Source organism: Podarcis erhardii, assembly GCF_964252035.2.
Source record: "Podarcis erhardii genome assembly, chromosome: 12".
Classification (NCBI taxonomy): domain Eukaryota; kingdom Metazoa; phylum Chordata; class Lepidosauria; order Squamata; family Lacertidae; genus Podarcis; species Podarcis erhardii.
In genome coordinates, this window is record NC_138513.1 from 21032159 (window position 1) to 21055587 (window position 23429).

The 23429-nt window shown below is 46.6% G+C and overlaps 1 protein-coding gene across 1 annotated transcript; it reads right to left on the minus strand.

Annotated features, from left to right (window-relative positions):
- Nucleotides 1-1115: 1115 nt before the first annotated feature.
- On the minus strand, nt 1116-19508 carry VIM (vimentin). Its single transcript, XM_081834047.1, has 9 exons — nt 18856-19508; nt 17364-17424; nt 10730-10825; nt 10459-10620; nt 8685-8810; nt 7604-7824; nt 7468-7511; nt 6907-6989; nt 1116-1480 (listed from the first exon to the last, which is right to left on the minus strand). The coding sequence occupies exons 1-9, from the start codon at nt 19413-19415 to the stop codon at nt 1442-1444; spliced, it is 1392 nt and encodes a 463-aa protein (XP_081690173.1). The 5' UTR covers nt 19416-19508; the 3' UTR covers nt 1116-1441.
- Nucleotides 19509-23429: the final 3921 nt, after the last annotated feature.

Sequence of the window (23429 nt, forward strand, 5' to 3'; positions counted from 1 at the left end):
TTTGTAACATCAAGCACATTCCATGCATGTTACTATTGCAGCTAGTGATGTCAAAATTGGTGAGGCCATAAACTCATAAACTTCTGCCCCAAGCACTGGCTTATAACCAAATTGACCAATGCCTCTTCCCTTCCCCAAAAGTTCACCAGAAACAGTGGCAATGGCAAGACCTATTTGCCTTCACAGGCTCTGGAATGACATGGCATTATTTTAGGCACCTGTGGGAAAAAGTAGCTTGCAAGACACCCAAAATCTGATAGATAATAAATGTTTATTGGGCCACTGCTGTTGCATATCTAAAGCAAGGGGTGCAAAAGTCTTAGGCATCTCCAAAGGCACTGCTGCCAGGTAGGGTTGAGGGCAAGAGAAGATGCTCAGATCAGCTTATGGGAAGCACAATAGGGTCTGGGTTTTTTTAATGACTTCAGCTGAGTGCAAAAAAAGAACTTCACAGCTTTGGGGAAGGAATATCTTACTATCAGTTCAGCCCAGTATAAAAGCTGATCTGAAGGGAGTGTGTGTCTTGGTCACTAGGGGCAACTAGTGAGGGGGGGCACGGTCCACTTGCAGAGCAGATGGTTTGCATGCAAAAGGCTGCAGAGGTCGGTTCAATCCTATGTCTCTCCTTGTAGTGCTAAGACAGACAAGCTGTCTCAAATGCTAGAGAGTCACTGCCAGTCTGTGTAGAGTAGGGGTGGGGAGCCTGCTACTCTCCAAATGTTTCCAGGGCTGATGAGAGTTGAAAAATATCAGCAATGTCACAAGTTTTCCATCAATACCAGCCTAAATTGACCAGTGATCTGATGTGGTATGAAGAAGCTTCCTATGAGAGACACCTTTTTCCTATATTAAAACAAATATCACAATGAGGGTGTTGGAAAAGGAATAGTCAGGTGTTTGTACTCCAAGGAAAATATATTTATCCCCTCAGTAGTGTATAATTACTGTGTAAGAGCTAATCTTGACAGACATCAAGTTTCAAAGAACAGGTGTAGATGTGTGCGTGCGTGTTTTCCATTAAAAAAACAACCCTGGGAGCATTTCTTGCTGCTACAATGAAAGTAGATCTATGATTGTTGCTAAAAACTTGCTGCAAATTAAGAAGACATGAGAAAGCAATTTCCCAAATGTTTATTGAAGCAGTGAGAGGTTGCTCATCATACTGTGCTGAAAAAGCAGTTTTATTCAATTCAGAAACTTAAAAAAAACAACAGTATTGCAGCACAAGATAGTGCTATCTGAACTAGACTCCCTTTTTTTAAAGCTCTTCTAACCCATCAAGAGAGTCAGTTTTGCATGATCTAAGACCTATATCTTCTAGCATAACCACCTTGCGCTCTTGGAAAAAACTGCAGAAAGGCACTTGAAAAGCTGTTTCTCTTTTTTTAGTTTTGCTGGTAAGGGTTCATTTCGGCACAAGGAAGATGTGCTGTTCTCTTCTTCACTCCAGTTCATCATGGTGAGAAGTTTCATTGATAACCTATTAAGACAAGTATCGTAAAGCGTTAGAAGGGTATTTAATTGTCAATTGATCTCAGCTCCTAAAGCTTTCACAGGGAATAATAATAATAATAATAAATAATAAATTTTATTTATATCCCGCCCTCCCCAGCCGAAGCCGGGCTCAGGGCGGCTAACAGCAATCAACAATCAAACAATCAGATATTCACACATTATAAAAATATTACATTATAAAAATCAATTAAAATCAAATTAATGGCAACTAATTAAGCAAGATTCTAAGCAGGTTGCCAGAGGAGGGAGTCAGACTGCGCCCTGACCAAAGGCCTGGTGGAACAACTCTGTCTTGCAGGCCCTGCGGAAGGATGTCAGGTCCCGCAGGGCCCTAGTCTCTTGTGACAGAGCGTTCCACCAGATTGGAGCCGCAGCCGAGAAGGCCCTGGCTCTAGTTGAGGCCAGCCTAACCTCTCTGAGGCCTGGGACCTTGAGGATGTTAGTATTTGCAGACCGTAGGTTTCTCTGTGGGGCATACCAGGAGAGGCGGTCCCGTAGGTACGAGGGTCCTAGGCCGTATAGGGCTTTAAAGGTTAAAACCAGCACCTTAAACCTGATCCTGTACTCCACCGGGAGCCAGTGCAGCTGGTGTAGTACCGGTTGAATGTGATCTCGCAGCGAAGACCCCATAAGGAGTCTCGCCGCGGCATTCTGCACCCGCTGGAGTTTCTGGGTCAGTCTTAAGGGCAGCCCCACGTAGAGCGAGTTACAATAATCCAGTCTGGAGGTGACCATCGCATGGATCACAGTGGCTAGGTCAGGGCGAGAGAGATAAGGGGCCAACTGCTTAGCTTGGCGGAGATGAAAAAATGCCGCCTTTGTTATAGCTGTAATCTGCGCCTCCATAGAGAGGGAGGTATCGAAGATTACACCCAAACTCTTAACGGACGGTGCTGGCACTAATTGCACCCCCGCAAGAGATGGGAGTTGCCCCCTCAATCCCATATCATCCCGCCCCAGCCAGAGGACCTCTGTCTTCGAAGGATTTAACTTCAACCGGCTCCCACGTAACCATCCAGCCACAGCTTCCAGACATCTCGCCAGTGTATCGGGGGCCGAGTCAGGATGGCCATCCATCAACAGATAGAGTTGGGTGTCATCAGCATACTGATGGCAACCCAGCCCAAAACTCCGGACAAGCTGGGCGAGGGGGCGCATAAAGATGTTAAAAAGCATCGGGGAGAGAATCGCACCCTGAGGCACTCCACACACCAAGGAGTGGCGCGATGATAATTCCCCCCCGAGCGCCACCCTCTGTCCCCGACCAGAGAGAAACGAGCGCAGCCATTGAAGGACTGTGCCCTGGATCCCCACGTCGGCAAGGCGGTGGTCCAGGAGTTCATGATCGACCATGTCGAAGGCTGCTGACAGATCTAGAAGAATCAGCAGCCCCGACCCGCCTCGATCCAGCTGCCTACGGAGATCATCTGTTAGGGCGACCAGAGCCGTCTCGGTCCCATGACCAGCACGGAAGCCGGACTGGAATGGATCCAGAGCAGATGTTTCATCCAGAAACCTACCAAGCTGTTCAGCAACCGCTCTCTCAATCACCTTACCCAGGAATGGAAGATTCGAGACTGGGCGGTAATTGGATAGATCTAAGGGATCTAATGATGTTTTCTTTAAGAGCGGACGCACCACTGCCTCCTTCAGTTCCCCTGGGAATATCCCGGTGCCAAGGGACAAATTGATGATATCCCCCAGGGGGGCCCGCACCTCGTCTGGACACGCTCTAATCAGCCATGACGGGCACGGGTCAAGAGGACAGGTGGTGGGCTTTCCAGCTTGGAGGAGTCTGTCCACATCGGCTGGAGATATCCGGTCAAAATGGTCCAATACTGGACCCGAGGACAGTCGAGGGGCCTCCAGTTCCTTTATTGTATCCAAATTGGCAGGGAGGTCATGGCGGAGCAACAGGACCTTCTCCGCAAAAAAGCTCGCAAATGCCTCACAGCTGTGTGTCAGATTGTTATTTAAATTTGGCTGTCCTTCAAGGGACGTTAAAGACCGAATTATACTAAATAATTGCGCCGGGCGAGAGCTAGCGGATGCAATGGAGGCCGAGAAGTAAGACTTCTTAGCGGCCTTCACAGCCATCTCATAGGTTTTCATAAAAGCCCTATAAGATGTTCTTGAGGCTCCGTCACGGGCACCCCGCCATACTCGCTCTAGCCGTCTGAGGTCCCGCTTCATTTTCCGAAGCTCCTCGGTAAACCAGGGAGCCCGGTTTCTGCGGGGTCGCAGAGGGCGCTTAGGTGCGATCTCATCGATGGCTGCCAGGAGCTGGGTATTCCAGCCCTCAACAAGCTCAGTCAATGAGTCGCCAGGGAGAGCAAGGTCCCGCAAGGCTTGACGGAATCTATCAGGGTCCATCAGCCTCTGCGGGCGAGCCCAAATCGGCTCGCCACCTAAGCAGGGTGGGGGTGGAAAGTTAATCCTGGCTTTCAGAGCGTAGTGATCAGACCATGGCACCTTCATCGAAGGAGACATGATCACATCTATACCGGCACCAAAGATCAAATCCAGCGTGTGGCCTGCTTGATTTGTGGGGCCCGAAACAAACTGGGAGAGCCCTAGTGTCGCCATGGAAGACACTAGGTCCAGAGCCTGTGAGGAAGGAGCGGCATCAGCATGGAAGTTGAAGTCTCCCAATACCAATAGGTTAGGGAACTCCAAGGCCCAGCCGGCCACCACCTCCAGCAGGCCTGACAGGGTGGCTGCTGGTGCGCTAGGTGGCCGGTACACCAGCCAGACAGCCAAGCTCTCCTCGGAGCCCCACACTAGGCCAACACATTCAATGCCGGGGATCGATGGCGATGGTAGAGCCCTGAAAGAACAATCTTCCCGGATTAATAATGCCACCCCTCCCCCCCGGCCCACAGTCCGTGACTGGTGGAGGACAGAGAAACCCGGGGGCGCCATCTCTCGTAAGGTAACAGTTACCCCTTCGCGCACCCAGGTCTCCGTCACACAAGCCAGGTCGACCCCCTGCGAGGTAAAGAAATCTCGCAGGGTGGCGGTTTTGTTGCCTATAGACCTGGCATTGCACAACACCAGTGAAGGAGGTGAGTAATCCTTGCTCACCCTACCCTCGTCTCTCGGGATGGGGCGCAGATTGGAAGGGGTACGAGCATATCCGTATCTCGATCCCCTTCGCTTATAACATCTGCCCCCACCGCCATACCTCCCTCGCCCCTCCACGGTAGCAATCCCAAGCCTCATAGTAACCTCCATTTACAAAATAGAAAAACAAAACAACCAAAAACAATTGTGCCCAAACAAAAACCAATCCCCACCCCACTCAATATCCCACCCCAAAACAGAACAAGATAGAACAAAACAAGAATACATAGATAAAAACCACCATTCATGGTGGTACAACAAAATAAGCAATAAAAACACGTTTAAAACACATTAAAATATATAAAACATCTTTAGCATTTGCTGCAGCAGCACCGTCCTTAAAACTATCAGGGAGGTGAGCCTGGGCCCCGCCCCCTAGGCCAGATGGAGTTAGCCTGAGGAGGGAGAGGCCTTACACTCCAAGCACTCACGAAGCAGCAGCAGCAATGTCCCTGGCCTCAGTGAGGCCTCTTAAAGCCGTGGCGAAGGTGAGCCTGGGCCCCGCCCCCTAGGCCAGATGGAGTTGGCCTGAGGAGGGAGAGGCCTTACACTCCAAGCACTCACGATGCAGCAGCAGCAATGTCCCCGGCCTCAATGAGGCCTCTTACAGCCGTGGCGAAGGTGAGCCTGGGCCCCGCCCCCTAGGCCAGATGGAGTTGGCCTAAGGAGGGAGAGGGAGAGGCCTTACACTCCAAGCACTCACGATGCAGCAGCAGCAATGTCCCTGGCCTCAATGAGGCCTCTTAAAGCCGTGGCGAAGGTGAGCCTGGGCCCCGCCCCCTAGGCCAGATGGAGTTAGCCTGAGGAGGGAGAGGCCTTACACTCCAAGCACTCACGATGCAGCAGCAGCAATGTCCCCGGCCTCAATGAGGCCTCTTAAAGCCGTGGCGAAGGTGAGCCTGGGCCCCGCCCCCTAGGCCAGATGGAGTTGGCCTGAGGAGGGAGAGGCCTTACACTCCAAGCACTCACGATGCAGCAGCAGCAATGTCCCCGGCCTCAATGAGGCCTCTTAAAGCCGTGGCGAAGGTGAGCCTGGGCCCCGCCCCCTAGGCCAGATGGAGTTGGCCTGAGGAGGGAGAGGCCTTACACTCCAAGCACTCACGATGCAGCAGCAGCAATGTCCCTGGCCTCAGTGAGGCCTCTTAAAGCCGTGGCGAAGGTGAGCCTGGGCCCCGCCCCCTAGGCCAGATGGAGTTAGCCTGAGGAGGGAGAGGCCTTACACTCCAAGCACTCACGATGCAGCAGCAGCAATGTCCCCGGCCTCAATGAGGCCTCTTAAAGCCGTGGCGAAGGTGAGCCTGGGCCCCGCCCCCTAGGCCAGATGGAGTTGGCCTGAGGAGGGAGAGGCCTTACACTCCAAGCACTCACGATGCAGCAGCAGCCTAACTGCTGCTTGAAATATTTTCCGCTTGAAGCTAGTGACTAGGAATCTTGCACAAACACCACTATCTGGCTTGCCACATGGTCCACAGATTGTATAGGCAGCAAAGGGAAGGTGCAACTCAACAGGCAGGTGCAACACTGCGCCCACCTCCCCTCGTCCTCCCCTCTGATACCTCAAAGCATATGGAGGGACACCAGAAAGTCTTCCCAGCTTCCCACCACCTGCTCAAGATATCTACTTGGGAGCCAAGGGGGTGTGTGGAGGGGGGAGTTTAAAGCAAGGCAACTCAGCAATTTAGAGACAGCTGGCCTTCTGTCACCACATGCTTAAACCTGCCCAAGACATCCAACAAATGCAGAGCAGTCCTTGGAATTGCTACACCACACAGCATTTGAAGCACAGCAGTCAATGGAAAAATTATTCACATTGTGGAGGTTTTGAACAGAGACAGCAGCCTGACTTAAGGGCTCAGAAACCAGGGCTAGATAGGCTTGTTGATGACTTTTGGATGGAATTCTAGGCTTAACCTGGAATCTTTGTAGAATTGAGTCTACATGCAAGTTTTCATACCCCGTCACCAGTATCTATCCCTCCCACCGTTCCAATGAAACAACAGCAAACGCAGGATCTAGATCCTTCACAAATTTGGAGGTAGACACTCGACTTTCATTAAGCATCCTGGGCATAAAAGGTTGACTATTTCAACGGTCTTTGTGTGTGCACACACACAGCCAGTCCAGAAGAGAGGCAAGGTTACCCCCATAATATATTCCAATATGCTAAAGTAGTATGTTCCACACCCCTAGAAGATACGTTTAACAGCATAAATGTAAATATGTATGTATATATACAACCCCACATCTGTAATTGTTTGTAGCACTCACTTGTCCATCTCTAGTTTCAACAGTCTTGATAAGAAGTGTTCTCTTGGAGTGGGTGTCTATTGGGATAGACTCAAGGTTTGTTTCTGTAGATAAGAATAGCACAGTTAGAACTCTGTAGAGAATTCTCACTCATGTTAGAAAGATACCACAGCAATGCTGATCTTAGATCAGTGCTTGGGTAATATTGCTATGGAAAACCAATGAGATATCAGGCCTTTTGAAAGCTCTCCATTTAGGTTACCAACAAAACAATGTTTGAAAAAGCAAACAGCAAAGTCAGCCCTAAGTCAGGATCATCCACACCCACCCACTGGCAAAAGGCAGGACCACCCAGACCCAGACTTCAACAATTCTAGTCCCAGTTTACACATCTGATACAAGGTGGGCATTGCAACAAGGACTCAAGAGTGCATCAAGGGAAGTCTAGACCCTTTACATACATCAGATGCCAAAACCGAGACCTTCTATTGCCGAGTTAAACTCAATGTTAGTACTATTTACATAAAAATGGTTAATACACCAAGGACGCCCAGCTACCAGATATAGATGGCAGTTGCTTACCTCTCAGGTTCAGGGAAGCAAAAGTTGGAATGGGCATTGTGATTCTGAAAAAAGAAAACAGAAGTCATATTTAGATGCGGCGGCTGAGACTGTTTTCAGATATGCCTGCTGAGGGTCCACCGGATGAATCTAGTACCTGCTCTCTTCTCCCTCCAGCAGTTTCCTGTAAGTGGCAATCTCAATATCAAGAGCCATCTTTACATTCAGCAGGTCTTGGTACTCGCGCAGATGGCGAGCCATTTCTTCCTTCATGTTTTGGATCTCATCCTGGAGTCGGGCAATGTTGTCTTGGTAGTTAGCAGCTTCAAGATTAAAGTTCTCCTCCATCTCACGCATCTGGCGTTCCAGGGATTCGTTCTGGAGAGATTTTACAAAAGCATACACTGAGGCTTCAAGCGATAGCATTCAGTTCATGGGTAAAATGGTGAAATCAATAGGTTGTATCCAAGCAAGTGGACCCGAGTTAATAACGCCTATTAATTTCAATGAGTTTATACTCCAGTAGGATTAAAGCGGAACAAAACCCAATGGCTCAATTCATCCCTGGCCATTAAGCAATGCTGCCCAGGGTTGATTCAAGTTTACATATGTAAAAACGTATTTTTTAATCCAGAAACATCTGGAAGACCACATGTCTGCCAGCCCTGGTGTAGACAATCCTGAGCGAGATACAACTGTCTGCCTCAGTGTTAAGGCAGATTTATATGTTCCCAAGTGTAAACAAGGAAGACAGAAGCCTCCTTCACTTGCTACAAGAATGTGCAGAATGGACTCAAGAGTTGTAAGATTAGATTCATTTTACCAGTGCAGAACATTTTGCAAAGACAACAGCTCAGCAGCAGATCACATGCATAATGAGGCTGTACATTCAATCCCTAGAATCTCCGATTGAAAGAATTTTTAGGGTAGCCTGAGATCTTGGCCCTAGTTTTATCACCAGCTTGAGATCAGAGACAGAGGTGAACCACAGGCTTATTTTCACGTCAAGAAGCCCAGCCAGATGTGCAGAGTATAAATAATAAATTGCTGTTGTTGTTGTTGTTGTTAGGGCATATGCCAACTTTATTGTTTGAAAGGTCTCTTTTGCAAACATGTAATATTTAAGTTGCGCTATTCCGAAAGAATGGCTGAGAAATGCAGACCTAAACCTACTTTTCTTCTTAAAAAACCACACCACCTGCCAAAACCTTCCCCTCCAAGCGTCATCTTTCACTTACAGTTCCTTTAAGTGCATCCACTTCACAGGTGAGACTCTGAATTTGCCTGCGGTACTCATTTGCTTCTTGTTTGGCCTGGCGCAGGGCATCATTGTTCCGGGAGGCTGCTTCAGACAGATCTGCAAACTAACAACCACACCAAGGTTAACTAGATGAACTTTTTCAAGAGCCCACCTTTTAGCTAAGACACATATTAAGGACTGGGAGAATTAAACTCTGGTACCAAAGGGCATGATTGAGGAGCAGACCTCAGCTGATTCACACCTTACAGGACAAGTCACTTTGGGTGGGCTAGGCCTCTGCGTCATGAAGACTTGCATGCTATAACCCTGTCTTTTTTAACGGGCTCATTTCACAATTGCAACGTGACCTCCCAATATATGTGTCTGAGACATTTGTTTACCATGCAGAGAAGTCCCTACAGAATTCCAACTGCTTTTAACAACATAACCAAACCCATCTGCAGCTTGCCAGATGCTCCTTAGCAACAGGACACAATACTTTTAAAAAACAAACAAACCAGAATGTTACTGGCCTGCAACTATCCCTTCAAGACACATCAAGGTACAAAGAGACACACAATCCTGTCACAGGATTCTAGTTTTATGGGGAATTCCATATTTTTCCCTGTAGACTAGGGTTTTTTTAACGAAAACATTAGGTTTAAAATTGGGGCTCGTCTTATACACGGGTAGAGCTCGTGGAGTCCCCCAAAATACACAGAAAAATATGGTATATTCTTAGAAGCATTGAACTTACAATGCTGCACCTACATTTTTTTCAACTTTTACATGTTACTAAGTGCCACTTATCAAGGAACACCAGGAACCACCCTTATTTTAAAAATTGAAAATATGTATAAATTTAAAATATCCAAAATATAAATTAAGAAAATTTATATAACACGTATTTGACACAAAATCTCTAAGAGGTTAAACCCAAGCAACATTTTTTTAACCGAAATATAAATAAAATCAGTGATTCTAACAAAGAGATTATGTGTGTGTTTTCATGGCCCACCCTATTCCTGAAACTGTATTCTGTCTTAACTGCTTTTAATTCTGAATTTTAAATTGTTGTAACACACCCTGGGACCTGCTGGTTAAGGGTAGGCAATAAATAAGAATTATAAGAAGAATTCTAATGCTGATGATAAGAACCTAAAACTGCAGACTTGCCAAGTTCATGTGTTCACCCAATTCAGTTCCGGCACGGTTTCCGAAGTTGTGTGTTGTGTTACTTGGAGACTATGAGACTTGGAGACTATGAGTTGTTTCTTAACAACTAATGTTCTTTGGGGCACTGGAGGTTGGGAAGAGGAGAAGAGTGTACACCTTACGTAGCCTGAGCTGAGTGTAGCTTGTAAGTGTCCCTCTCTCAAAACAAGAGTGAAATGCTCTCATTACTAATTATGATTTATTTTTAATAGATTGCTTTTAATGGTCTCATTTTATTAAATAATTAAGCCACCTCTCAGAATCCTTTTTGTGACAGAAAGTGTGGGACATAAATCTTCTAACATACACAAGCTTTATTTTATTTTTTTAAAGAAATATACAGTAGACCGCCTTTTTGAGGCAGTGCTTTCTGTAGTATCAAGACCTACTGTAGATCCCTAATAGTCCCATGACCCTCATGTTCAGACAACTAGGATGAGCACTCTGCATCCAAATGACAAAATGTAGAACAACTGCTGAACTAAAGTCTATTTTATTTTATCCTATAATTGAAATATAGTGTATAGGGGGCGGTGATAGTCAGGCCATTCGCTTACTTTGGATTTGTACCACTCTTCAGCTTCCTGGAGGTTCTTAGCAGCAACACTTTCGTACTGTTGACGCACATCGCGCAGGGCAGCAGTGAGATCAGGTTTGGCAACATCCACATCGATCTGGATATGTTGTTCCTGGATCTGGGCCTGAAGCTCACGGATTTCCTTCAAGGGGAAAAAAGATGACATTCCATACATGGAACATTTTTACCAATGCAATTCATTTCCCTCCAAAGAAATCACATTGAAAAGCTGGTGGGAGTTCAAAAATTACCTCATCATGGAGCTTCTTCAAGAAGATAATCTCTTCTTGCAGAGATTCAACTTTGCGTTCAAGATCCAAGCGGTTCAAGGAGGCATTGTCAACATCCTGAGGGAGGAACAACAGGGGGAAAGGGTGTCAGAAACATTCATAAGCTAACTGGGAGAATGTTGTAATATGGGGCAAAAATGTCTGCAATGCAATGAACAAACTACTGTCTAAATAAGGAGCGGCTTGATTTCACTTCCTTCCTTCAGCAATTGAGGTGGAGGTTTGACATTTCTCCATGGAAAATTGTCTACAGCACAGAATCTGACCAAAGCTCTCCACATATTTTTTCTGCATACAATTTTCCATTTTGAGAAAGTCATTGTTTTGTAACATTAATTAAGGATCAACGAAGTCTAGTCAAATCTGAAACTGCAATCACTTTTTCTAGGGAGCTATCTTCAGAAAGGCTGCACAGCTTTCAGTCAAAAGAGGGGGGAGTATAAATCTTATTGGCACCTTCAATTGTTTTATTAATTAAAAAAAATACTATTGTCATGTCATGTCTTGATCATTCCATTATCAGTAATTTCCAATAAAATTTTTGATTATAATATTTTAAGTACAGCAAGTGCACTTTATTGAATTCCCTAACTAATTCAGAATTTCAGTTCAACTATTTTTGGCTACTGAAAAAACTTTAAAGTTAGTATGACATACTTTTAGTTTGGTGTATGAATACCAGTTTGAAACATGCAGAATCAGATCAATATGGAGTAGCAGAAATTTTCCAGTATTTTTTCTGGAAAGCCAGCATCACTGTATCTAGGTGATGTCAACTTAGACTAAACACATTTGACCACCAGGAAAAAAAAGTTTAGTTTAGATAGAAGTTGTATGCAGTCCAAGATAAAATGAATGGTGTGGCAAGTTTTTGTGTGGTTAAAGTAACCTATTTACACACTAAATTCATTGCAACAGGATCAAAGGCATACAAGTACTTTAGGAACTTTAGGATATTATGTCAGAAAAGTTACTGTATTTGAAATATTAATGCACCTGAAACAAGCTACTAATGAATGCCCATGAACTTTATCATTCCATTCCATTTAGGACAGCAGGTTTGTTACACAAAAGAGATAGTTGGTGTCATTTAAGACTCCAGGCAAAGGATTAGTTGGGCTGGAGAAGGACGGCAAAATACAGTAGGGCTCAGCCACAACAGAAAAGCAGATAATGTTTTGTTGTGTGTACTTGGCAGTAAGCAAAAGAGATTAGAGCTCATCTCAGAATCTACTTTTGTTTTCTCTGCAACTGTGCAAAGCTGCCAGTTATTTCACACAGGAACTGAGCAATGCCATTTCAGAAGTCAGATTTCATGCCTGAAAGCTCACTGCTTATCCCAGACAAGTGTGAGCCCATGGCAAGAATTCATATCCTCCTCTCAAGGCACCTGTTGCAAGTATAGCTGAAAAATGAACACGCTCAGTCCATTAAAAGCTAATGCAGATTGCTCCAGATGCACCAGGCTAGTGTTTGTGGCCCACTCTCCCCTCAAACTTTGAAAAACAACACCTTTAGGCAAAGAGTGAAAGACTACCATTGCCGGAAGATGTTTCTGGAGTGTCGTAAGTGGTCAAGCAAACTGTTATTTATTTTACTGTTAAAAGGGGGAGATGTTCTTATGCGATTTTCAGTCTCAGGTGCTAAAGCAGGAGTAGTCAATGTGCTCCCTTCCAGATGTTGCTTTACTCCCAACTCCCACCAGCCCAATTGTCAGTGCAGTACCATCTGAAGAGTACCACATTGGCTACCCCCATGCTAAAGTCACTTCGCTGGCCAGGGTTATTGCAGATTTTTATTTGAGAGTCTGGGAAAGCAACACAAGCTCAGGCAGCAAAAGTATTAGACCAGTTGTGGCTAGCACTAATAAATAAATAAATAAATAAATAAATAAATAAATAAAAAATCCACATGGAAGCGTAACCAGAGTGCACTCTTGCAGCTTGATTTGAGATGACAGTCTGGGTTTGAAGTATTGGGGAAGGAGTTCCTTTGAGTCCAATAAGCAACAGGTGCTGGCTCTCAGTGGAACACAATTATGGAGAAAACAAAGAACTATGAAGGAAACTTAGAGGGCATGTTCATGTAGACTGCAGAGAAGAGCCAGTTTTAGCTCTGGTGTTGCACCTTCAACAACCACATGGTTCACTCTGCCTGTAGAAGAACGCATGTGCAGCTGCAAGCTGGAGCACATGCCTGGCACACTGCATGGAGCTCCTTGCACACTGGGCTTTTTTCTACATGTGGAGCATGCCATTGTTGGGGGAGGTGACACAATTTGGGGAGAGGGAAAGGTAAAAGCAGAGTCCCGCTCTATGTAACTCTGCTTTACTTACTCAAGTTAACATGTGCAGAAGGCTAAGAACTCAACTGTATAAATATACATATAGAGATGCATTATGTTGAAGCAGGTCACTAGCCAAGAGATGCTGGTTAGGAACAAAGCGTTGCTGAGTAATGGAGAGTTGAGGTTTTATGCCTGAAGACAATGGCTGGGGTGGGTCGCCCCTGGATGCTTCAGAGGTTGCAAGACCACGACTCCCATCATTGCCTGAACACTGGCTATGCTGGCTGGGGCTGATGGGAGTTGAGGAATCCTACAACAGCTGGAGAGGCCATTGGTTCCTCACCCATTTTAGAGGAATGCCCTGAGACATTTATGGAATACTAGAGGAATACAAGCTTTGCCCCCCACCCTCAAGCATCAGGGATTTAGCATTTTCCTTCCCCATGTTACAACCTAGGGGAACGAAGCTTATCCTTCCTAAGCTCTTTCCAGCAGGACACCCTCATCTCTTTCAAGTCTCACTTTACAGACTTCAAAGACAGTTTGCTGAACACACCCATTGTGAGATGCTATTTCATTCTGAGCCAAATTATGGGGAGGGAAACTTGACACCACACACACACTTCACAGCCTTAAACCCCTATATTTGGGTGGTCACAATCAAATTTGGGATCCATAGTAGATTAAACTTGTAAAGGTATCTGGCAACTTCACTGCTGCAAAGAGTTGTGGCAGTTAGGCTATTTGGATGTGTGTGCTGGTTCTTCCATGGCCTCCATCTGTCAATCATGCACAGTAAAATGAGGAAGCAATTTTTACAGGCAGACCAGCCTGAGTATGTGAAGCTCTTATATCAAGTCAAGCTAGCCCAGTGAACTCCAGCAGAGTTGTTTTAGGCCTGCTGCCAGAGAGCTTATCAATTGACAGCAACCTAGGACCCTTCTGTCTAGGACAAGCTATGACCCAAGTCAAATGCCCCCTAAATGCGTGAGCAAAGTATATTTCATTCTACCTCTCTACAACACTGGTTTCTCTCTTCCTTCCCACAAGGTGTCCTAAGCATACTGGGAGATAGCTAGGAAGGTGGAAGTGGGGAATCAGCCTAGGGGCTTCCAAAAGCGAATGCCTAGCCTAATGTTAAGGATTTTAATGATTTCACCACCCTAAGTACCGTATTTTTTGCTCTATAAGAGTCACTTTTCCCCTCCTAAAAAGTAAGGGGAAATGCGCGTGTGTCTTATGGAGTGAATGCAGGCTGCGCAGCTATCACAGAAGCCAGAACGGCAAGAGGGATTGCTGCTTTCACTGCGCAGCAATCCGTCTTGCTGTTCTAGCTCCTGAGATTCAGAATATTTTTTTCTTGTTTTCCTCCTCCAAACTAGGTGCGTCTTGTGGTCTGCTGCGTCTTATAGAGTGAAAAATATGGTAGTTTTGTTCCAAGATCCTGCTTTTTCTCTTTCAAATGCCTAAGCTATACAGTGGTATTGTACCACATGTAGCATCTCGCCAGCAAAATGCATGCAGCTTCCTACATGGTGTTTTACCAGATCAGATATTGTACCCAAAGGTTCACTTCATTACATCATCTGTGCATGACCATCTCTTATCATATTCTTCCATGTGCTCAAGAACGCTGGAACATCGCCAGTGTGCTTTAGGTTTACAGTATGGCAGAGATAAAAGTAAAAACAGAATAAGCTCCTAAATGTTGCATCTGCATTATGGGTCTGGGCTAAATAATCCTCAATCAACATTGCAAACACATGAGGAAAGAGGACACAACACCATTGTGCATTGTTTCCTTTATTTATAGCTCCCCTAGTCACGTGGCTCGTGTAGGATAGATCAAGAGCCCCAGCAAAGCAAGGGGAATGAGTCAGGAAGATTCAGTATTTGGTAATCTTTTTTCTTCCTGAGTGGAAGTCTTGGAGAATACCCACAAGACAGATGTGGTCCTAGCAATATGCTATGTTATCCCATAAGTCACCCTTCTAGGATTCCCCACACTCAGAGGAAGACAACCATGCAAATAGAACTATCAGGCCAAGCACAAAGGAGCTCTGAGCTACTGCAGTACTAGACATATCCAAAGAGACTACCAAGACTCAGTTTAGGGTTACTCTGGGGGCTCACACCAGTACCTGTAGAAGACAACTCTGCAGTCCACATGTCTCATTCATGCTTGTGCACCCAGCTATCTCAAATTTCACCTTCCTCTTCTTTTACTTGAAAGTCTCAAACCAAATGCGCTATCCTACTTCAACTCTAAAGTAATTCCCACAGGATTCAATGGGCTTACTACAAGGTTGTGTATAGGAGTATGGGCTAAAGATGTTTCTTCCACAGGAGGAAGACTGGGAGAAATTCAAGAAGTATCTACAAAAACATTGTAACTTGGTTGAATCCTAAGAAGGATGCTAGATTATAAAAAACTGGCCACCACTAAATTAGATTTGAAATTTGATGATAAGTGAGACTAAAGAAAAAATAAAAAATTTTTTGGAAGAAGTGCTAGATTATATTTGAATGAGTGGACATGAGATTGTAAACAAGTTGATAATTTGTTTGGAAAAAACTTTTAACGATGTAAATGGGAGCGGGAGACGTGAGGGAGCCCAAAGAAGTGATGAAATTATGTTTGTGATAGAAGTAAGACTGTTTATTATTTGTGCATTTATATTTAAAAACTTTAATAAATATTTATAAAAAAAAAAATAAAGATGTTTCTTCCACAAACTGAGAATCTGGCTCAAAAAAAAGGGGGGGATATGGTCAGCAAAGCTGCAAACATTTTTATTTTAAGTTAATTGAAAAATGCAACTTATTTCATGAATTTTGCCCAAACTCAGACTCTCACTGTCTTATGGAGATGGCTTTACTTAAAAGGATCCGTTTCCATCTCACATTCTTATTTGAAATAGAGGTTTGAAAATTAGTTATTGTATTTAAAATTAGCACACAGAGAACTTAAGGTAGAAAAGCTTCATTTTTCAAAGCAAAATGGCTAAGGTTTGAAAGGCTCCAAATGTTATTTACTTCAAATGTCCAGTGAACCAGTCTAGTGGGACGGGAAGGAATGTCTGAAGCATTAATTATTATGCAGTCCTAAATTAACATCCTTGTTGATTTTAGGTCGGTCTTCATGTCAGCAATATAATTAGTGAACAATCTTGTTCAATAATCAGTTAGAGACTGGACCAGCTGAAGTGGCCAATGCTTTAAATTATGGGTTTCTAAATATGCTTGCATCATTACACATCCAGCAAGAATGCAGCCTGCCATAAGCACCCCCAGAACACAAAGGCTCCTATTATTTCAATCTGCTGCCACCACAGTCGCTGTTAATGCCTGCATCGGCATTCCATAGTGAATCCCATAGAAACCATTAATACCTTTCAGCCAAGCGAACAGATGGCTCCCTTTGCTCCCTTTCACCCTTACCAATCTGAAAAACCGATTCCACAGAGCTTCTCTGGGTAACAGGCTAGACATTGATAAAACAGAAACAATTCTTGGCCCCTGCAAGAGCGCTATGTGCTTGTAAGTGCCTCTGCTAAATCCAAGCACAGCTCAAAAAGCTGGACACAGCTGGTGTTAACATAGTGCCTGAAAGCATGACCAGCAAGTTTTGTTATAAAGTTTCTCCGCCACAAACTTACTACTTGGCCTTTGGCAATATGCTATCCTTTCATCTTCAGCATCTGAATGCAACAATGCTGTTATATGACAATGTGTCTAGATCAAGGTTAGCCAATATTGGTTCCATCTAGATGTTGTCAGACTACAACTCTCATCAGTCCCAGCCAACATGGCCAATGGTTGGGGGAAATTGGTTTAGGTCAACATCATCATGGTGGCTACCCCCGTATAGATCTTCATAGCTACTAGTCATCATGGCTAGATGAAAACTCCAGGAACAGAGGCGGTGTGCATCAGACTAAGTTGCTGGGGAGCCACCAAGGTAGCCAGCTTACCAGAGGAAAGCCACTGTGCAAAAGCAGAAAGCTGGTCTAGATTGACCTTTGGGTTTGATTGAGCTGGGCTCTTATGATCTTAACATTTCAATACTGCTCAAAAATGCGTAAATACTGTTTCGTATGAGTAAAAACAATGGAAATGAAAGAACTACCAAGGCAAATTAGGTGGAAATGAATTTGTACCGAAGAACCAGAACACTCCCATTATCCATTTTCAACCACCAGGTGGCTTTCTGTTCCGCTTCTTACTTGTAAGCGTTTAAGCACTAGAATTTAACAAACACTTAAAAACTTTCAAAGGGGGGGGGGGGGAATGTATGAAATTACAAACCTGTCTGAAAGATTGCAGGTTGTTCTCAGCTTCTTCCCTCTGAAGCATCTCATCTTGAAGTCTGGAAAAATTAAAGGGCCCATTCAAAGAAATGAAAAAAGCTGACCAAGTGAAGTTCAGATTTGATGGACAGTCAGCCACACCCATGAGGGAAAGAGAAGCAAAAGGGGGAAGAGTGTGGGAGGGGGAGGTCTTCCACACAAAAGCACCCCATGCCTTCATTTGTGTGGCTCTGTTTTCATTACAGTGTGACCAGACTTGGAGCAGAACTCTTGCAGAAACAGCAGCGTTAAATCCAACAATAAACATAAGACCAGCAAAAAAAGGGGGAAGAGGGGGGAGGCTACCCCACTTATTAAACTAGCTGAGTGGGAGGGAGAGCTGACCTACAATTGTGGATTGTTTGCCTAACACATTTTGTTAAAACTGGAGGTTTGCAGCAGCTCCCCAAACCATAATTTCAAACTTAGCCCTGATCTAGACCTTATAATTCTAATACCAACGTGGCAAATTACCAGGCACTTGCAACTATGCAACTTTGGAAAGTACCAGCATAAACTGATTCAACAATGGGCAGAGTAATAGTGCAATCCAATCTATGCAACTTTACACAGAAATAAGTCTGTGAGGAACTGCAGGCTAACACCACAATCCTCTACAAGTTTACTCAGAAGAAATTCCCACCCAGTGCAATGGGCCCTGCTTCTAGCAAAAAATTCAAATTGAAGCCAGTCTATTGAACTGGGTGGGGCTAGCAGCCCAATTCTATGCGCACTTACATGGGAGTAAACCACACCTCTCAATGTTTATTTGCAAGTAATTCCCCTTTAATGGAATCGCCCTGCTAGAGCATCAGAGTAAAACAAGAATGGAACTTCATCCCTTGTTCTTTGTGCTGCAGAGTGTGAATAAGGGGACCCACCACACTGCAGATTCTTAGGACAAAGGCGCTTGCCCAGCTGCCTCTTCAGTGCCTCCAGCCAGCGCAGGCTCAGCTGTGGAAAAGTTTTCTGAACTTTTTCACATGACGAGTCCTTCATGCGATTCACAAAGTGAATGTGATCATTCTGAATCAGCCCACGTGACTGAATTCACAAGCTTTCTGAATCAAAGGAATGAATGAACGCTCAGACTTTTATATTTGCTTAGCGCTGGTGCGACAACTTCATTCCTAAGGGGAGAGGGATGGATGGAGACAGGCAGAACGAGGGCTGTAACCTGAACGAGAAAGTGTGAACCATCCAATCAATCAATCAATCTCGCACAAATTTGCAGGCATTTTGAAACGAGACGCACATTTCCTTTGTTTGCAAAGGATGCGCGCGCGCCATCACAGACGGAACCACTACTAGAAGAGCAGGAAGTCTGGCAGGGCAAGCTGCTACTCAACCCCAAGTCCCATTGGGGCCAATGTAGTTTACTCAAGCAGCCCAGCCCCAGATGGCCCGGACCCCCCCCCCGCCCTGCCCCGTCCAGGGGACCCGCGCCTTACTTTTCCCGCAGGCGCATGATGTCTTCGGCCAAGTTGTCGCGGTCCACCTCCACGCGGGCCTTGTCATTGGTGAGCTGGTCCACCTGCCGGCGCAGCTCGCGCATCTCCTCCTCGTAGAGGTCGCCCAGGCGGGAAGTGCCTTTGCCCTTGAGCTGCTCGAGCTCGGCCAGCAGGATCTTGTTCTGCTGCTCGAGGAAGCGCACTTTGTCGATGTAGTTGGCGAAGCGGTCGTTGAGCTCCTGCAGCTCGGCTTTCTCGTTGGTGCGGTTGGCCTTGAACTCCGTGTTGATGGCGTCGGCCAGAGAGAAGTCCACGCCGCCATCGACGCCCAGCATCCGCATCGGCGGCAGGCTGCTCCGCAGGCGGACGGCCTTGGAGGCGTAGAGCCCGCCGCCGCCGGGCGCCGACGACACCAGGCGGACGCTGCTGGGCCGGGCGCTGCCCAGCGAGTAGCGGCTCGACGACGTCACGTAGCGGCTGCTGCTCGAAGAGCTGGGCCGCCCGCCCGCCCCGCCGAACATGCGGCGGTAGGAACTCCGGCTGCTGCTGGTGGTACTCATGGTTGTAATCCCAGAAGAGGAAGGTGGGCAATCCCGGGGAGAGAGCGCGAGAGAGCAGCGCCGTCGAGCAGCGGGAGGAAGAGGCGCGGGAGAGCGGCCGAGCGGGATCCGCGCGCCTCTTATACGCCAGTCACGCCCTCCCGCCCCGTCCAACAAAAGCCAAGCCCCGCCCCGCGCGGCGGCCAACCGCTGCCCGACGGGGTCCCCCGGGACGGGCGGGGAGGGGCTGGTCCCCCACAATCCCGGCCCATCTCTGATTGCAAAAGCAAGAAAAGCAGAAGCAAAGGCTCTTCCTGCTCAAGGGGAGGGAGGGGATGATTAATAGGGGAGAAAAGCCACGACGGGGGGGGGGAGGAGGAGGAGGGAGGCGGTGCCCACCCCCTGGCCTTGCAAACTCCTGATTTGTGGCTGCGCATGGTGCAGGAGGGAGGAGGGGGGAGAGAGAGAAAGGATGGAAAGGACGGGGGCGGAGAACGCCGGGGGGGGGGACGACACCGCAACAAGGCGGGTGGAGAAGTTGGAGGGATCTCAACGAGAAACAGATGTGGGGAGGTTGAAGGCGAGACGTGGAGATCGGAGCCTGTGGAAAGTGGAAGGAACTGGCTGCAGGATGAATACCGTGGGGGCGGGATGGGCAGGACAACCAAGCCCATGGGGGAACCGTCGCGTCCCCTTTTCCTCGCGCAGAGTTTTTGAGAAGCGAGGAAAACGAATGCGAGGGAGGGAGGTGCTGGGCTGGGTGGCGAAGGAGTTCCCCTTTGCTGTGGGGAGTCCCCGCGCGTCGAGGCGCCTCCAGCCCGAGAAGAAGGAGCCTCTTTGCCTCGCGAGCCGGGTTTCCTCGGGACAGGCGCTTGCAGAGACACAAGAGGCTGCGCGCGGCGTCATTATCAATCCCTTCCACATGGCACCAGCCGGGGCCCTATCTGAGGCGCCGGGGCCGTTATTTAGCTGGTTTCTCTCTCTCTCTTTTCCTTAAAAAAAGCAAAAACAAAAAAACTTTCGCAGCAGTTGGGCTGCATTTTCTGGTAAATGCTTCTCTTGCACGATCGGAGACGCATCCGAAAAGGGAAGGACGTTTAAGTTTGCAACTTCCCTTTAAAGCTATGCGCCAGACTCGGCACCCACGCAGCCTATTTTCCCTGGAGCAAACTCCGCTGAACTCGGTGGGACTTGCTTCTGAGTAACAGCTGCTAATGGCAAAAATCGGTGCAGGGAAGGTGTGCCCCCCCAGATGATGATGGGTGCCTATCTAGTCCAGTCAGTGGGATGAGGATGGGAGTGGGCGTGAGCTTTGAACCCTGCAGGAAAGACTACCTTTCCCCTCACCCCCCAGCCAGCCTAGCCGATGGGAGTTTTTCACGAGCAACATCTAGGGAGCCACAGATGTTTTTTCCTGAAAACGTACATCTTTTTGACATGGATTCTGCTGCAAATGGTTATCCTTTGCTGAAGCAGCATAAGTCATAACAGCCCTGTGCTTGTTTTACTCAGAAGTAAACCCCAGGGGACTTAATGAAACATAAAAAAATATCTGATGGATCTTTCCAAAGGTCCACATAGGGCAGTGTCCTGTTTTATGTAGCAGCAAACCAGTTGCATTTAAGAAGCCTGAAGAAGGACAAGCACAGCAATAGCTCTCTCCTGCTTCTCCTCCCATCAGTTGACATACTGTATCTGAACCTAACTATTCTGTATAACCCTTTTCACGCAGAGGGTCACATTCCCATCTGGGAAATCTTTGGAGAGCTGCATGCAGTGGTGAGTGGAGCCAGAGGCAAAAATGGCAGGAGCCTTTGTTCTGTCAGCTTCATGCTCTCTTATCCGCCATCCAAGCAGGCATTATCAGAGTTCAAGGGCACCTTCTAGCCAGGCAAAAACACTCGGTGGGGATTGTGATCAGTGGCGTAGCGTGGGTTGTCAGCACCCGGGGCAAGGCAAGTAATTTGCGCCCCCTAACCCGTGGATTTGCGCCCCCTAACCCGTGGATTTGCGCCTCCTAACCCGTGGATTTGCCCTAACCCCAGATGTTGCGCCCTGTGCGGCCGGCACCCCCTGCACCCCCCACGCTACGCCACTGATTGTGATGCAGGGCTAGTGAAGCATGTGGTTTGGAGAGACAGTCTAGAGAGACTGGCGGGGGTGGGGAATGCCCAACATTAGGTCCCGGGGCCTGAGATGTGCCACTTCTGTGCATAGTCGCCAAGGAATTTGCCCAGTTTGGCCTTCATCTCTACAGCCAAGGGGCGTTTCAGCGCAGTAAGCAGTGAAGAGGTGTATTGACATGCCACATCCTTGGCTGAAGGACAGCAACACAAACTTGGCCCTTGAGATTATAATAACCGTACATAGCTAGTCAGTGGGAAACAAAAGCCCAGTGTCTCATGCAGAATTCTTTACTGATAATTTATACAGTTGACAAAAGTGATTCCCTACCCCATATGCTCCTCTATATTTGTTAAATCTTTAAAGCACCCTGATACGGCTCCTGTTTTCTTTGCAAACTACAATTTAAACTTTTAAAAATAAAATGAAAAGGCAGATGAAAAATATTAAACTTATTACACATGTCGTTATTGCTCTTATAATCCATGCTCCTTCGAGGGAACTCAGGATGGTGCAGTGTTTCTCAAACTTGAGTCTCCAGCTGTTGTTGGACTACAGCTCCTATCATCCCTGACCACTGGTGCTGCTAGCTAGGGATGATGGGAGTTGTAGTCCAGCAACAACTGGAGACCCAAGTTTGAGAAACACTGGTAGGGGTTTATTTTTTTCGCGTGAGGAAGAAAAGGGGTGGGGACCTTCTAGCCCAGGAGCCTAATCGGGCCTGTTAGACTTCAGGCTATTTTGCTTAAGCCGCACCCACCTGCCCTACATCTGAAGTCATATACAACACCAAATGAGCAGGCCCAGAGGATCCCCATTACTGGTCTATTCTGATGACCTCAGTCAAATTCCAGCTACTTGCAAACATTTGGCACATGAGCTGGTCATCTGCATGCTGCTGCCATGTGTCACATTCAGCTTGAATCAGCTGTGGTCAGGCCACTACAAATGTAGCTTGTGACTGTCTCTAAAAGGATGAATGCTGAAATTGCTGCTCATGGGAGCTATTGCAAAATGTCAATCCCAGTAATGGCCATGGGTTACAGTAGATATTGAGTCAGAGCAGGGCGAAGTGGACAGAAAGAACTTGTTTAGAATGCATTGCTAATTCCAGTTCAAATTCACAGCATTTGTGAAATTTCAGCTTATGAATAGCTGAAGGTAAACAACGTATTACATTATCGAGACAGATTAACCTTATTCCTGTGTGTGGACAAAACAACAGCAATTGCAGCAGTGGAGACAACCTTCACATTCCCGCCCTACTGTTCCATAACTCTTATGAAGACCAAGATACAAGCTGACCATGAACATGTTGAAATCCCAACGGTGTTATGAAATTTTCAACACTGAAGCAGCTTTTGACAGGAAGGAAGTGCTCAACCCATTCCCTGCCTGCTATAATTCATCGTCTTTTCTAAGTGACTCTTCCTATGCTACACTCCCCCACAGGAATCCAGGAGAATCCTGTGGCAATCAGGAAGCACATGCCCCAATCACATTACACAGTGCACAGCCAGAAGTAGGGAACTGGATCTGGGCAATGGATCAGCTGATTGACAGCATCAGTGAGCTTTACTTGCAAGGGTACAATGGGAGCAATCCCATTGTACAAAGGTACAATCAGCGAGCTTTACTTGCAAAGGTACAATTGCACTTTAAGAATGCAATTCTTTCTTTAGAGGTGTGCCCTTACCTGCCCCACACCTGATATGACACCAGGTATAGGTCAGGTGGGCATGATTTGAGGGAAATTCCCTTCGGTCCAAATTGCTACCTATGATGGGCCTAATTAGAGCTGTTGGCTGAAGTATCCCCACCCCTGGTTGTACACTATCTCACACCCTGTACAGAAGTTCACCAATCCAGTAGAGCCCATGTTAGGCAAAAGATTCCTGCATTGCAGTGGGT

Coding starts and splice junctions, on each gene's coding strand:
- VIM (XM_081834047.1), bottom strand. CDS start 19,415: ATGAGTACCACCAGCAGCAGCCGGAGTTCCTACCGCCGCATGTTCGGC. Junction 8,811..10,458: donor AAGAGTGGTACAAATCCAAA/GTAAGCGAATGG, acceptor TGTGGTTGTTAG/TTTGCAGATCTGTCTGAAGC. Junction 6,990..7,467: donor TGCTTCCCTGAACCTGAGAG/GTAAGCAACTGC, acceptor TCTTATCTACAG/AAACAAACCTTGAGTCTATC.